The sequence below is a fragment of the Mustela erminea genome, chromosome 5 (genome assembly GCF_009829155.1).
Source record: "Mustela erminea isolate mMusErm1 chromosome 5, mMusErm1.Pri, whole genome shotgun sequence".
Taxonomy (NCBI): Eukaryota; Metazoa; Chordata; class Mammalia; order Carnivora; family Mustelidae; genus Mustela; species Mustela erminea.
Window position 1 is genome coordinate 133,225,895 of NC_045618.1, and position 11,786 is coordinate 133,237,680.

The 11,786-nt window shown below is 54.7% G+C and overlaps 1 protein-coding gene across 3 annotated transcripts in view; it reads left to right on the plus strand.

The window, feature by feature from the left end:
* The window catches only part of MIDEAS (mitotic deacetylase associated SANT domain protein), a 68,888-nt gene extending 57,564 nt beyond the window's left edge, over nucleotides 1–11,324 (plus strand). For 2 of the 3 annotated variants that reach the window (XM_032344993.1, XM_032344994.1), the window contains 9 exons: nucleotides 31–97; nucleotides 591–733; nucleotides 837–940; nucleotides 1,427–1,502; nucleotides 2,109–2,197; nucleotides 4,704–4,853; nucleotides 6,002–6,214; nucleotides 8,154–8,350; nucleotides 8,751–11,324. In XM_032344993.1, coding sequence (XP_032200884.1) covers nucleotides 31–97; nucleotides 591–733; nucleotides 837–940; nucleotides 1,427–1,502; nucleotides 2,109–2,197; nucleotides 4,704–4,853; nucleotides 6,002–6,214; nucleotides 8,154–8,350; nucleotides 8,751–8,931 — 1,220 coding nt within the window. In that variant the 3' untranslated portion in view covers nucleotides 8,932–11,324. The remainder of the gene's footprint in view (nucleotides 1–30; nucleotides 98–590; nucleotides 734–836; nucleotides 941–1,426; nucleotides 1,503–2,108; nucleotides 2,198–4,703; nucleotides 4,854–6,001; nucleotides 6,215–8,153; nucleotides 8,351–8,750) is intronic. The other variant, XM_032344995.1, reaches the window with a different exon arrangement.
* The last annotated feature ends 462 nt before the right edge of the window (nucleotides 11,325–11,786 follow it).

The window sequence follows — 11,786 nt, forward strand, 5'->3', positions numbered from 1 at the left end:
CCATTCACCAACGTGCCTTTCGTCCCATAGATAGCGCTGAAGTCACCCCACCTGTCCTCTCTGTGATGGGGGAGGCCACCCCAGTGAGCATCGAGCCGTAAGTGCAGCCCTTTCTCTGGCCCATGGCATGAGGGTGGCCGAGAGGGATCCGGTGCATGCGGGCCCTGTGAGGAAGAGGAGGGTCGTGTGGGGCCCGCAGAGGGCTGAGCGGGCCTCTGAGACTCTGCAGTGGCCTCTGGGCTTTACTGTGTCCAGCCTGCTTCTCTGTGGAAGTCCCAGGGAAAGGGAAAGGACCAGCTCGGTTTAAATTTCACCTCTGAGGAGAATTAGGGGGATAGTCCAAGAGACTACTTCTGTGTCTGGAGACCTGGAGCTTCTCCCCTTTCCAATCTCTGGGCCTTGTCTTTCTGGCCATACCAGGTGCCCTTCGCCAGGCTGTCCTCACAGAAGCCAAATTCCTTTCCACCCAGTTGAGGCCTTACTGTGCTCAGCCTCTGCTAGTTACCCCTGCACCTTCTCCCACCCCAGCGAGAAAGAGTCCCGGTCACCGCCAGGCGAGGCCTCACTCCCTGCCCTTTCCACCCCTGCAGACGGATCAATGTGGGCTCCCGGTTCCAAGCGGAAATCCCCTCGATGAGGGATCGCGCCCTGGCAGCTGCCGACCCCCACAAGGCTGACTTGGTGTGGCAGCCGTGGGAGAACCTCGAGAGCAGCCGGGAGAAGCAGAGGCAAGGTGAGAGGGGACGGGCTGGGGAGGTGAAGGTGGCCTGTCGGGCCGGTGGCTGGGCTGGGCCCGGAACCTGATTCCTTCTCCTCCCTTCCCACGCTTGCTCCAGTGGAAGACTTGTTGACTGCCGCCTGTTCCAGTATTTTCCCTGGTGCTGGCACCAACCAGGAGCTGGCACTGCATTGTCTGCACGAGTCCAGGGGAGACATCCTGGTGAGACAACGGCCCTGGTGGAGGGAGGGCCCCTCGGGGAGGCTGGCCAGGACCTCGGTCTGCTGACCAGCTGATCTGAGGCCGGCAGGGGCTCTGACCAAGCCATCTTAGTTCCAGAGCCCAGACTTCACGGCACAGGGTCCTCCTGTGTACGTACCCCAGTCTCCAGTTCTGGGTCAGTGAGTCCCCACCCTCAGAAAGACCGTCATTGAGGGCTTTCTGCACCTGTGGCTCTCTGTCCTGGGGACCGCATGTTCCCCTCTGAGGAGGCCCATGGCTGAGTTCCTGAGCACCCCGCCCCCCATGACATCGCCATCCCGCCAGACCCCTTGTCCCTCAGCAGCTAAGTGTGTGTGTGTCGGGATGAAGGCCCACCCTACCACTCGGAGGGCTGAAGAGGCCTTCTGAGTTGTGCCCGGCACCTGGGATGCTCCGACCACCGAGACACCTGCAGGGCCCTGAGCTTTCCCCCCACTTCCCCTTCAGGAAACGCTGAATAAGCTGCTACTGAAGAAGCCCCTGCGGCCCCATAACCACCCGCTGGCGACGTATCACTACACAGGTGGGCCTGGACTTGCAGCCTCCAGGGGTCTCCGGCATGGGGGGGTCAGCTCTGCACTGAGGCACGGCCCCGGCAGGGGTGGGGTGGTGAGGGGATGGATAAGCCAAGAGCCAAAGAGAAGGAACTGATACCAAGCTGGGGTAGTTCTCAAGGGGCTTCCTGTGCCCTGGAGGCCGAGGGGGAAAGGTGTGGGCCAGTGGGAGCCTGTGCAGGCGGAAAAGTCTGTGGCAAGGTGCACGGGACAGGTGTCTAGGGGGTGCTGTCCATACCAGCTCGGGTGCCTGGAACTTAGGCAGCCCCTGGAGTGCCACGTCCCATGCCGAGCACTGTGCTTTAGAAGGGACAGTGACCCGGTGGCATTAGCACAGCAGCCACTGTCCTCGATTCCTACTGAACGGTGCATCTTGCCCAGGCCAGGCAAAGCATCGAGGGTTCCACGGGCTTAAGTCATTCAGTCTGTACCATAGCAGGGTGTGGATCCGGCTCTGAATGCCCCCGGGGAGCACCGGTGGGCGCCCTCGCACCTCTGTGCCGACTGGGGTCGCCCCCCCGCGGTGCACACAGCCCCATCGAGCTCACTGCCTCGGCTCCCTTTCCGCCCCGCAGGCTCTGACCAGTGGAAGATGGCAGAGAGGAAGCTGTTCAACAAGGGCATTGCTATCTACAAGAAGGACTTCTTCCTGGTGCAGAAGCTGGTAAGCTGGGGCTCTGTTGTAGGGGCGGAACAGGCTGCATGATTTGGGGTTCTGTCTGCCAGTGGTGAGCCCGCAGTCCCTTCCAAGGCCCCCTGAGAAAGCCGTGAGGGTAACGCCACTCAGGATCCTCAGAGACACTTTTCCAAACAAGGGGGAACAATTGGGCCTCTCCTCCCCTTGGTTCCAGGCCTCCTTCCCTCAGGTTAGGGTCCCCTGCTCTGGACTCTCGGAGGTCTGAGTGGACAGACCCACCCAGAGAGGTCAGATTTGAGGCAGTGACTTGCCTGGGGGAGAACAGGAGGAGAAGGAGGGCTGCAGGCAGGCGCGAGCCGTCCCCACAGGGGCTGAGCACTTCGGAAGCCCCAATTACACATGGAGGAGAGGTCACCCTAAGAACGAGGGGAACTGAGAGCCAGCAGGGAAGGGACTGTGTGACTGACCTGGGGGGCCAAGCCTAGTTTTCCTAGATTGAATTTCTCTTGTCCTCTCCCCATCTTCTGGAAGAAGAGAGCTTTGCTAATCCAAGGACTTGCATCTTTCCAGCAGCCTTGCCTCACAGAATCTGAGCCTTGTGGCCTGCTGAGGCAAGAGAGTTTCCAAGAACATGTTCTCTCCTCCTGGAACTATACACTGTGCCAGGACAGCTCTGGGGACTGGGTGCTGAGGAACTCTCCTCAGGGCCCTGTTGTGAGGACAGTCAACTTGCTGGGTTTTAGCAACACTGCGTTCCTGGATTGGGCAACATTTCTGCGAAGTATGTGCCTGTGAAATTCACGGCGGGGCCCCTAATGCCGTAATGAAAAGAGCAGACCATTAGTCATACAGATGATCAGAGAGAATTGATAGCAAAAGCATAAACAGGGTCTAATTAATACATCGTGACTCGGCCATTCCTGAGAGATGGGAGCACAACTGTTTCCTCCTCGGGCGCTGAGGACTGTCACTGACCCCTGCGGCTCTGTGGACAGGACTTCCAGCTCCCTCTGCAGCCCCACAGTTGGCGGAGCAGTCTGGGAGCCTGGGGCAGAGGACTGTCACTGACCCCTGCGGCTCTGTGGACAGGATTTCCAGCTCCCTCTGCAGCCCCACAGTTGGCGGAGCAGTCTGGGAGCCTAGGGCAGAAAGGGCAGAGTCAGAGAAAAACAGCCGCTGTGTGGGGGAAACCTTCCAGAACCTAACCCCCGGAGCCAGATGGGAGTGCTAGGATTTCAGAGGCTTGGGAGGCCCGCTGGAGGTCATCTGCACCTGAAGAGACTCACCTAAGGTTACACAGACGTTTAGTTGGCAGAGTTTAGTTTGGAGGAAGACTTGGGCCTTCTGATTCCTTTTCAGGTTTTCCAGAGCTTTCTTGTTAGTCTCCCCTGAGTCCCTCTCTGCCTTAGGACGTTGACCATTTCTCTAGACTCACTCACTGTCCATTGCTGCTCCGGGCCATTGCCCGGCTCAATGAAGGGAGTTTGTGTTGCCAGGTCTGGGCTGGCTCTGACTGTGGATGGTGTCCAGATTGTTTTCACCCTGGCTTTTTATTTTGAAAAATTTCAAACTTAGAGCAACATTGAAAACATAGTACAGTGAACAGCCACATACCCCTTACTTCTATTTCCCAGTTGTTACTGTTTGCCACGCTTGCTTTCTCTCTCTCTTTTTGTCAATACATAAATTTATATACATTCTGTTTCCTCTTTTTCTGTTTTAATCATTAAAAGTAAGTTACAGGGCGCCTGGGTGGCTCAGTGGGTTAAGCCGCTGCCTTCGGCTCGGGTCATGATCTCAGGGTCCAGGGGGCCTGCTTCCCTCTCTCTCTCTCTCTCTCTCTCTCTGCCTACCTCTCCATCTCTCTGTCAAATAAATAAATAAAATCTTTAAAAAAAAAAAAAAAAGTAAGTTACAGACATCGTGATGCTTGATCCGAATATTACTTAAAAAATAAGGACATTCTTAAAAAATGAAAATAAGGGCGCCTGGGTGGATCAGTGGGTTAAGCTGCTGCCTTCGGGTCAGGTCATGATCTCAGGGTCCTGGGATCGAGTCCCGCATCGGGCTCTCTGCTCAGCAGGGGGCCTGCTTCCCTTCCCCTCTCTGCCTGCCTCTCTGCCTACTTTTGACCTCTCTCTGTCAAATAAATAAAATCTTTAAAAAAAAAAAAAAAGAAAGAAAGAAAATAAAAATGAAAAATAAGGATATTTTTTCGCAAAACCACAATACCATCGTTATACCTAAGAAATTGAAGCTGATACAGTAATACTCTCTAATATGCAATCCCTATTCAGGTCTCCCCCAATGGCCTCATGTTGTTTTTTAGCCCCCCCCCTTTTTTAATAGTGCTGAAGCATTGGTCAGTGGTTTATTCTGAATAGGCATTGGAGAAATGATTGTATTTCCTGGGTTTCTTGGGTTTAGGATTTGCTGCGGCTGAGGGGGTACATGCGTGGATGGGAAGGATTGGCATATCCCCCGGCCGGTGAGCTAACCCAGGAGCTCTGACCTTGTTTTGTCTTCCAACCAGATCCAGACCAAGACGGTGGCCCAGTGCGTGGAGTTCTATTACACCTACAAGAAGCAGGTGAAAATTGGCCGCAATGGGACGCTAACCTTCGGGGATGTGGATATAAGTGATGAGAAGTCGGCCCAGGAAGAGGTTGAAGTGGATATTAAGGTGACTCCCTTCCCAAGTCTCCGCTGCTTTGAGCCTTGACTGTGTCTGGGGCGAGGGGCCGAGTTGGGAGCCTGAGACCAAGCTCTCTGGAAGTCCCTGGAGGGTAGAGAGAGGTAGGCAGTGTCCCTGACCGCCCCAGGGAGCTAATATCCTGGGCACTGGACCTGGACCTTTTAGGTTCCCCTCTCTGTCTACCAGTGTCAGGGGAATAATGGATTGTGTCAGTGCAGAACGTCGGGAGTTTTCCCACAGTACTTGGACCAGCCCTGACTTACTGTCCCCTCATGGCAGATCTCTAACCCTGTTGCCCAACTATACGGCGCTGCTACTGATAGCGTCACTATCACACACCACCTGTGCTACTACTTCATATTTTTCTTTCAATCAACTCATTTCTTACTCAGAAGAGAAACACTGTATCACAGTCATAGAAAACCAGTATTGTTTGCCATAGAAGGTACACTAAAAATAGATAGATAATGAAAATCAAACAATGTTATTAAATTCTGGGTAGATACTCTTACCTGCCAAGGCTCCGAGTCTCAGGCCTGATCTCTGTTTAACGAAATCTGGAGAAGGATAAAAAAGACACGTTAGTCCTGACTCAAAACTTTGTCCATGACACAGTCGGGATTGAAAGAAAATTGAAGAGCGAATGTTATTTAATTCTCTGGCCATGTATCCACCTGACATCATCTTGGGGTTCAAAGTTCACACTTGGCTGACATGCTACACTAAGGAGAGATTGTTTTGGTCCCCATTGTGCAGGTGGAAAGTGGGCGCAGGTCCCGAAAGCATGACAGAGGTGGTTTAGGATTGCAGCTAAGGTTGCTGCCTGGCCCCACCAGACCACCTTGCTGAAGGGTGTGTCTTGGACTGGCCTGCCTTTTCCCTGCCTTTAAGTCAGTCTCGAGGGCTCTGTCTCTTCCTGAGGGCCTCCGGGGCTCAAGACTCCATCCTCCTTCCTAGGTGGACCAGCGGGGGCAGGAAATGGAGTTGTAGCACAGGAGGCCGGGCGGGGCCAGGCCAGGCGGGGCCAGGCAAGCAGGACGATCAGGGGCTAGTGGCCTCTGGCTGGGTCAGAATCCGGGCAGTACGGCTGTGTAACTGTGCTCCAGGCTCACTGCCCTTGCTCTTGTCCCCTGTAGACTTCCCAGAAGTTCCCTAGGGTGCCTCCTCCCAGAAGAGAGTCTCCAGGTGAAGAGAGGCTGGAGCCCAAGAGGGAAGGAAAAGAGACCAGGAAGGAGGGGGAGGAGGAGGTGCCAGAGACCCCGGAGAAGGGAGAGCAGGAGGAGGGGCGAGAGCGAAGCCGGAGGGCGGCGGCTGTCAAAGCCACACAGACACTACAGGCCAATGAGTCGGTAAGTGTGACCTCCGCTGGACTCCCCCAGCGCCAGGAGGAGGGCTGGTGCTGGGCCTGGGGCTGTGGGAGGGAGGGCAGAACAGGAACAAGGTGATGGCGATCACCGATCATCCTCATCGCCACAGCAGGAAATGTTCTAAGTACTTTATGCTTTTAATTCCTTTAATCCTCATAACCCTGTGTGGTAGGTACTGTCATTATTCCCATTTTACAGATGAGGACATTGAGGCCCCTAGGTAAGATAGCTAGTAGGCAGCCTGACTCCGAAGTCTGCTATTAGTTTTTTTTCTTAAAGATTTTATTTATTTGTTTGACAGACAGAGATCACAAGCAGGCAGAGAGGCAGGCAGAGAGACAGGAGGAAGCAGGCTCCCTGCTGAGCAGAGAGCCTGATGTGGGGCTCGATCCCAGGACCCTGGGATCATGACCTGAGCCGAAGGCAGAGGCTTTAACCCACTGAGCCACCCAGGCGCCCCTGTATTAATTTTTATACTATATTGCGTCTGGATCTGAGACTCAAGAAGAAGGCGTGTGGGACGGTGGGGAGGCATTTGTGAGTTGTACGTCAGGCAGGCTCCCCCTGAGTGAGCTGTGTCCCTGCCAAGGACATCTGACAAGAACAAGCTGAGACCGTGAGAACGGCCCCTCACATATGTTCTCCGCATGGTGCCCTCCTGCCCATTTTTCTCGTTGATTCGTCACGGTAACCCCATACAGTGTTAACCCGTACCTGGAAGGTAGAGGACGCCGGGTTCGGAGATGCCGAGTAACCTGCCCGTGGTTCTCATAATGAGGCCCCGTCCACTCTGTCGCAGACCGAGCAAGAAGCAGGACGTACCAGCCAGAGGTGTTCTTGTCAGGGAGAGATGCCTCCAAAGAGTAGGGATGGGAAGGGCCTATTAAGGAACTACTGTGAGAGTTTAAAAAAAACAAAAACAAAAACAAGTATGTCGTACACTTGCGCTTTCAGCCCAGACTGCAGACTCCCAGCTGTCTCCTCCCTTCGGAGACTTGGCTGCGCTCCTTCTCCGGGAGCTGTGCTCTGTGCACAAGCTGCATGGAGTTCTGCTGACTTCTGTGAATACGTCCCTGTGAGGGTCAGACCGTGCACAGACATGACTCTCGATGGCCATCTGAGGCTTCCCTGACTCAGAGCCCATGATTCTGGTGTCCTGAGCAGCACCTCTCCAGCTCTGTGCCACGGTCCTCTGCTCTCCATCGTCTGCTTGCCTGCTTGGTTATTTCCCTTGGTGGCTCCTGTTGTCTGTCCCATTCACTAGACTGCGAGCTCTCTGAGAGCAGGGGTTCCTGTCTGTCACCTCTGTATCCCCAGCACCTTGTGGACTTGCATCTCATTTATGGAATTCTGGCACGAGTGAATGGGCTAAATGACTGCAAACATGCAGACATCATTAATGGAGACATCTAGGCCTCCTCATCAGGTAGATGCATGGGGAAGTCCTGTGGCAGCTAGGGCTGTCCCACAGAACAGCTGTACCAACAGCTTTGTAAAGATTGAGTTGGCTACGGGGTATCTGGGTGGCTCAGCTGTTAAGGGGACTGCCTTCGGCACAGGTCACGATCCCCGGGGTCCTGGGATCGAGCCCCACATCAGGCTTCCTGTTCAGTGGGGGGTCTGCTTCTCCCTCTCCCACTCCCCCTGCTTATATTCCCTCTCTCGCTGTCTCTCTCTCTCTGTCAAATAAATAAAAATTTAAAAATCCTTGGGCGGGGGGCAGTGGGGGGAAGAGTTGGCCAAAGACTGGAATCAGCTGCCAAAAAGAGGTGAGTCCCTTGTCACTGAAAAGATTCAAGTAGATTCCAGAAGGCCATTTGGCAGGAGCGCAGGACCTTCAAGAGCCCTCTGTTCCCTGCGATACTAGAATTCAGGGAACTCTCTTTCCCAGTCTCACCTGTCCTGGTCTGATCCTCTCCAGGCCAATGACGTCCTCATCCTCCGGAGCCATGAATCCAATGCCCCTGGGTCTGCTGGTGGCCAGGCCTCAGAGAAGCCAAGGGAGGGCGCCGGGAAGTCACGGAGGGCACTACCTTTTTCAGAGAAGAAGAAAAAACCGGAGACATTTAACAAGACCCAAAATCAGGAGAACACTTTCCCTTGTAAAAAATGTGGCAGGTAAGATGGTGGGCCCTGCCTCCCCTGGGACCTAGCAGAGTGGCCACCCCTGGGGAGGGCAGGGAAAGCTGCTTTCGAGGGGAAAGGGCAGAGGTAGTGGGAGCTGTCCCCTTGCTTTCCGATTGGCAAGGGGGGTTTCTAGGGCAGTGATGTCACCTGGCGGCTCTGAGGAGAGGGATGATGGTGCTGAGTCAGGAACCCATCTCCCCTGGAATAGGGGTGGGAGTGAGTGGGCCGTGTGGCCCGAGCCCATCAGGCAGGGCCGGGGCGCCCCGGTGGGGTGCGCATTTGCACACTGCACAAACACACGCGTGCACGCGCGCTGTCGGGCCTGGTGGCCCGGGTGGCCCCGGGGAGTGGGGCCGGCCCTCTGATTTGAGCCCCTCCTGCCCCGCCGCAGGGTGTTCTACAAGGTGAAGAGCCGCAGCGCCCACATGAAGAGCCACGCTGAGCAGGAGAAGAAGGCCGCCGCGCTGAGGCAGAAGGAGAAGGAAGCGGCGGCTGCTGCGGCCACCGCAGCCGCCAACTCTCCCCACCAGCCGGCCCTGCGCGAGGAGAGTGGCGCGGGGGAGCGGGGCTGACGGCCCGGGGTGGGGGGGCCCGGCCGAGAGGGCGCCCCGCGGCTGGCCCGAGCCCCTGCAGCCCCCGCGGGCCGCCGGAGGGAGCGACGGCGCGGACTCTGCTCTGCAGAACCAGACAATAAAATAAACGGCTCTGGTAGTTATCAAAGGCCCAGGAGCAGTCTTCAGGGCTGCAGGATCCAGTTCTCTTGCATTCGGGGTCAGAAGTCCTCACGCTCTGCTGGAACCGCGGAACAGCGAAGGTCCCTGCCGGCTGGGGCTGCCCCTCGGGAGGGCTGTCGCCGCCACCCACGCCGGGATGTCTGCCACCCCGTTCCTCTTTGTGTGTCCCCGCCACCACACCCCCACCACCCCTTCGGTCGTGGAGAGCCAGGCAGGATGGTTCCCCTCCCCGAGGACGTCAGAGGCGGCACAGGTCCTGCCCCCAAGCCCCCGGCCAAAGGGACTCCCCTGGAGGGAGTGTGGCGGGCCTCTCTGAGAGGGAGCTCAGCCTGGTACCCGTGCTGTCCCCTGTATGACAATGGCCAGGCCTACGCTGCTCCAGTGACCCAGTCCTCAGGCCACCTCCTCTGGGAGGAGAGCTGCCGGAATGCCTAGAGGTCAGAGGACAGGTGCCTGTCCCTTTGCTGCTGGCCCAAAGCTTGCTGGGGCTCAACAGTTTCTCGAATAGGGGTGGGGTGGGGGTGGGGCAGCGTTCCTCTCCGGAGCCGCCCAGAGGGGCTAGGAAGGGTGCAGAGAGTGGAAGCTGCTGGGCTGGGCTGGAGGGAACTCTGAGGTAGACCTTGACTCTTCCTGCTTCCCACCTTTTTGCCAAACACCTTTGGGCCCTGGAGGCTGCAAAGGGAGCTTATCCGGGGCCCAGCCTGCTCCCCCTTGGTGCGAGTTCCTTCCCTGCCTTTTTCCTGCCCTTGGCAGCTCCCCTCTATCCCCATCCCCTCTGGTCTAGTGCAGCCCCCAGTCCTGCATGCTGGAGATTTCTGGATCCTTCCCTGGGAGGGCGAGGTCTCCTAACCAGATTGGACAGGAGCCTTCATTCCTTGACTTGTGTCATTTGGGAGCTATTTATTTATTCGTAATATTTAATTTTTAACATCCTCTCAGGGACCAGGGGCCTCCTGCTTTACGGAGGCCCAAGTGCATTTATCCCAAAACAAGGCACCTTCTTGGCATCCACCCCACCCCCCATTCCTAAGACCCTAAGGTCCCTCACCTCATTGCTCTGGAAGCTCTTGCCTTTAGGAGTGATAGTAGCACTGAAAGAGGGTAGAAAGGTGTAAGGTGTCACCAAAGCCACACACAGACTAGCAGAAGCAAGGGAGCTCAAAGGCAGTTCTTAATTGCTACCTCTTCTCTGGCGGTATTTTCAAGTTGCCTGAGGGGATTGGCTGGAAGCCAGGATTCTGGCCTTGTTTCTGGCTTGACTGAAGCCATATTTGGCATGGAGTCACTGAAGTGAAGGGTTGGAAGTTTCTAAGGGCCCCAGCACTTGCCAGTCCTGTAGGAGGGCTGAGTTACTTTTCTGTCTTGTTATTCAGCCTTAGTTGTGTTAAAAGCTACAAGTGAATGCAAATATATGACAGGTCAGCAGGTTAGGAAGGAGCTAAAAATTCTGCCACTCTCCTTATGAGATAGCCAAAAGGCGCCTTGTCTGATAGGGAGTGGGGAGGGAGTTTCTTTCTAAACTATGCACTAACAGGTGTTTCTCAGCATTCATTTATGCATTAATATGGTTCTTCAGGACCCCAGTGATGGGAGTAACAAAATTCTTCTCCCTGCCAGACTCCAGGAAGCTACCTACATCTTCAAGTTCCCAGTTAATTTCCCCCAAAGGCTTCTTCATGGTCCCAAGACTGCAAAAATCTGGTATACCCTCCGGAAACAGGAGGGTGGCAAATTTAGGCTGTCTTCTCAATCACTTGTATAATAAGAGTGCCTTCGCAGCTTTGCCCCAAAGTGCTACTTATGTTTCCCGAGGTTTTTTCTATTTCGGTAGTATTTAGTTTCAGGCCCCTCTGTAGACACATGGTAAGAGGAAACCTCCTTCGTTTAGAGTAATTCTCCTATTCTAAGCTCATAGAAACCAGACTGGGTAAATGTTGGTGGAGAAAATCAAGCTGGTACCTCTGTATGTATTCCACCAGACACTGTATTTTAGAAGGGCTCATGCTCCATGGTGGAGTCATATCTAGAATATTTGGTGAAAGTTAAAACATGTAGCGGGCAGATGCCATTGTTCCAAGTGACTTGCGAACAAAGTAGGTGCAGCCATAGGAGTTGGGACAGGTATATCCTTTATGGTGCTTTTTCCCTGTGAACACAATTAGCTCGTCTTTTGTTCATTCTTTTTCTTACTGTCTTCTGTTCAGAGCTGTTTGCTTTAAGAAGTTAAATGACAACTCCGGCTTTCTGATGCCCTCCCCACACCATCTCCCATATCTATCTTCCAGTCTCCATCTACACTTAGCTAAGGGCATGAAACTAACCTAGTGCCTGTGTTCCAGACCATTTCTGAGGTCTCTTACCCACCCAAGGAGACTGTGCTCCAGCACACTGTCCTCCATGCCTTCAGCAGCCCCCCTCACAGCTAAGGTACACCCTCATCCCTTCTGCCACCCCCTCTACCCCTGACACAGAGGTGGTATGTTGCTTATGTCTAGAGAGATCCCCTATATTTAACTGCCTCAGTAACCTGACCTCTTTCTTCTCATGTGCCAGATGTTAAGATGAAGGAGGAATACAACACATACTCAAGCCTCAGCTATTTAAATATATTTTCCCTGGGGCTGTCTTTTTTCGAATGGTATTTATTACCAGACTGGCAAGCCTAACTCCTTAGGTTTACAGGAAGTATGCAT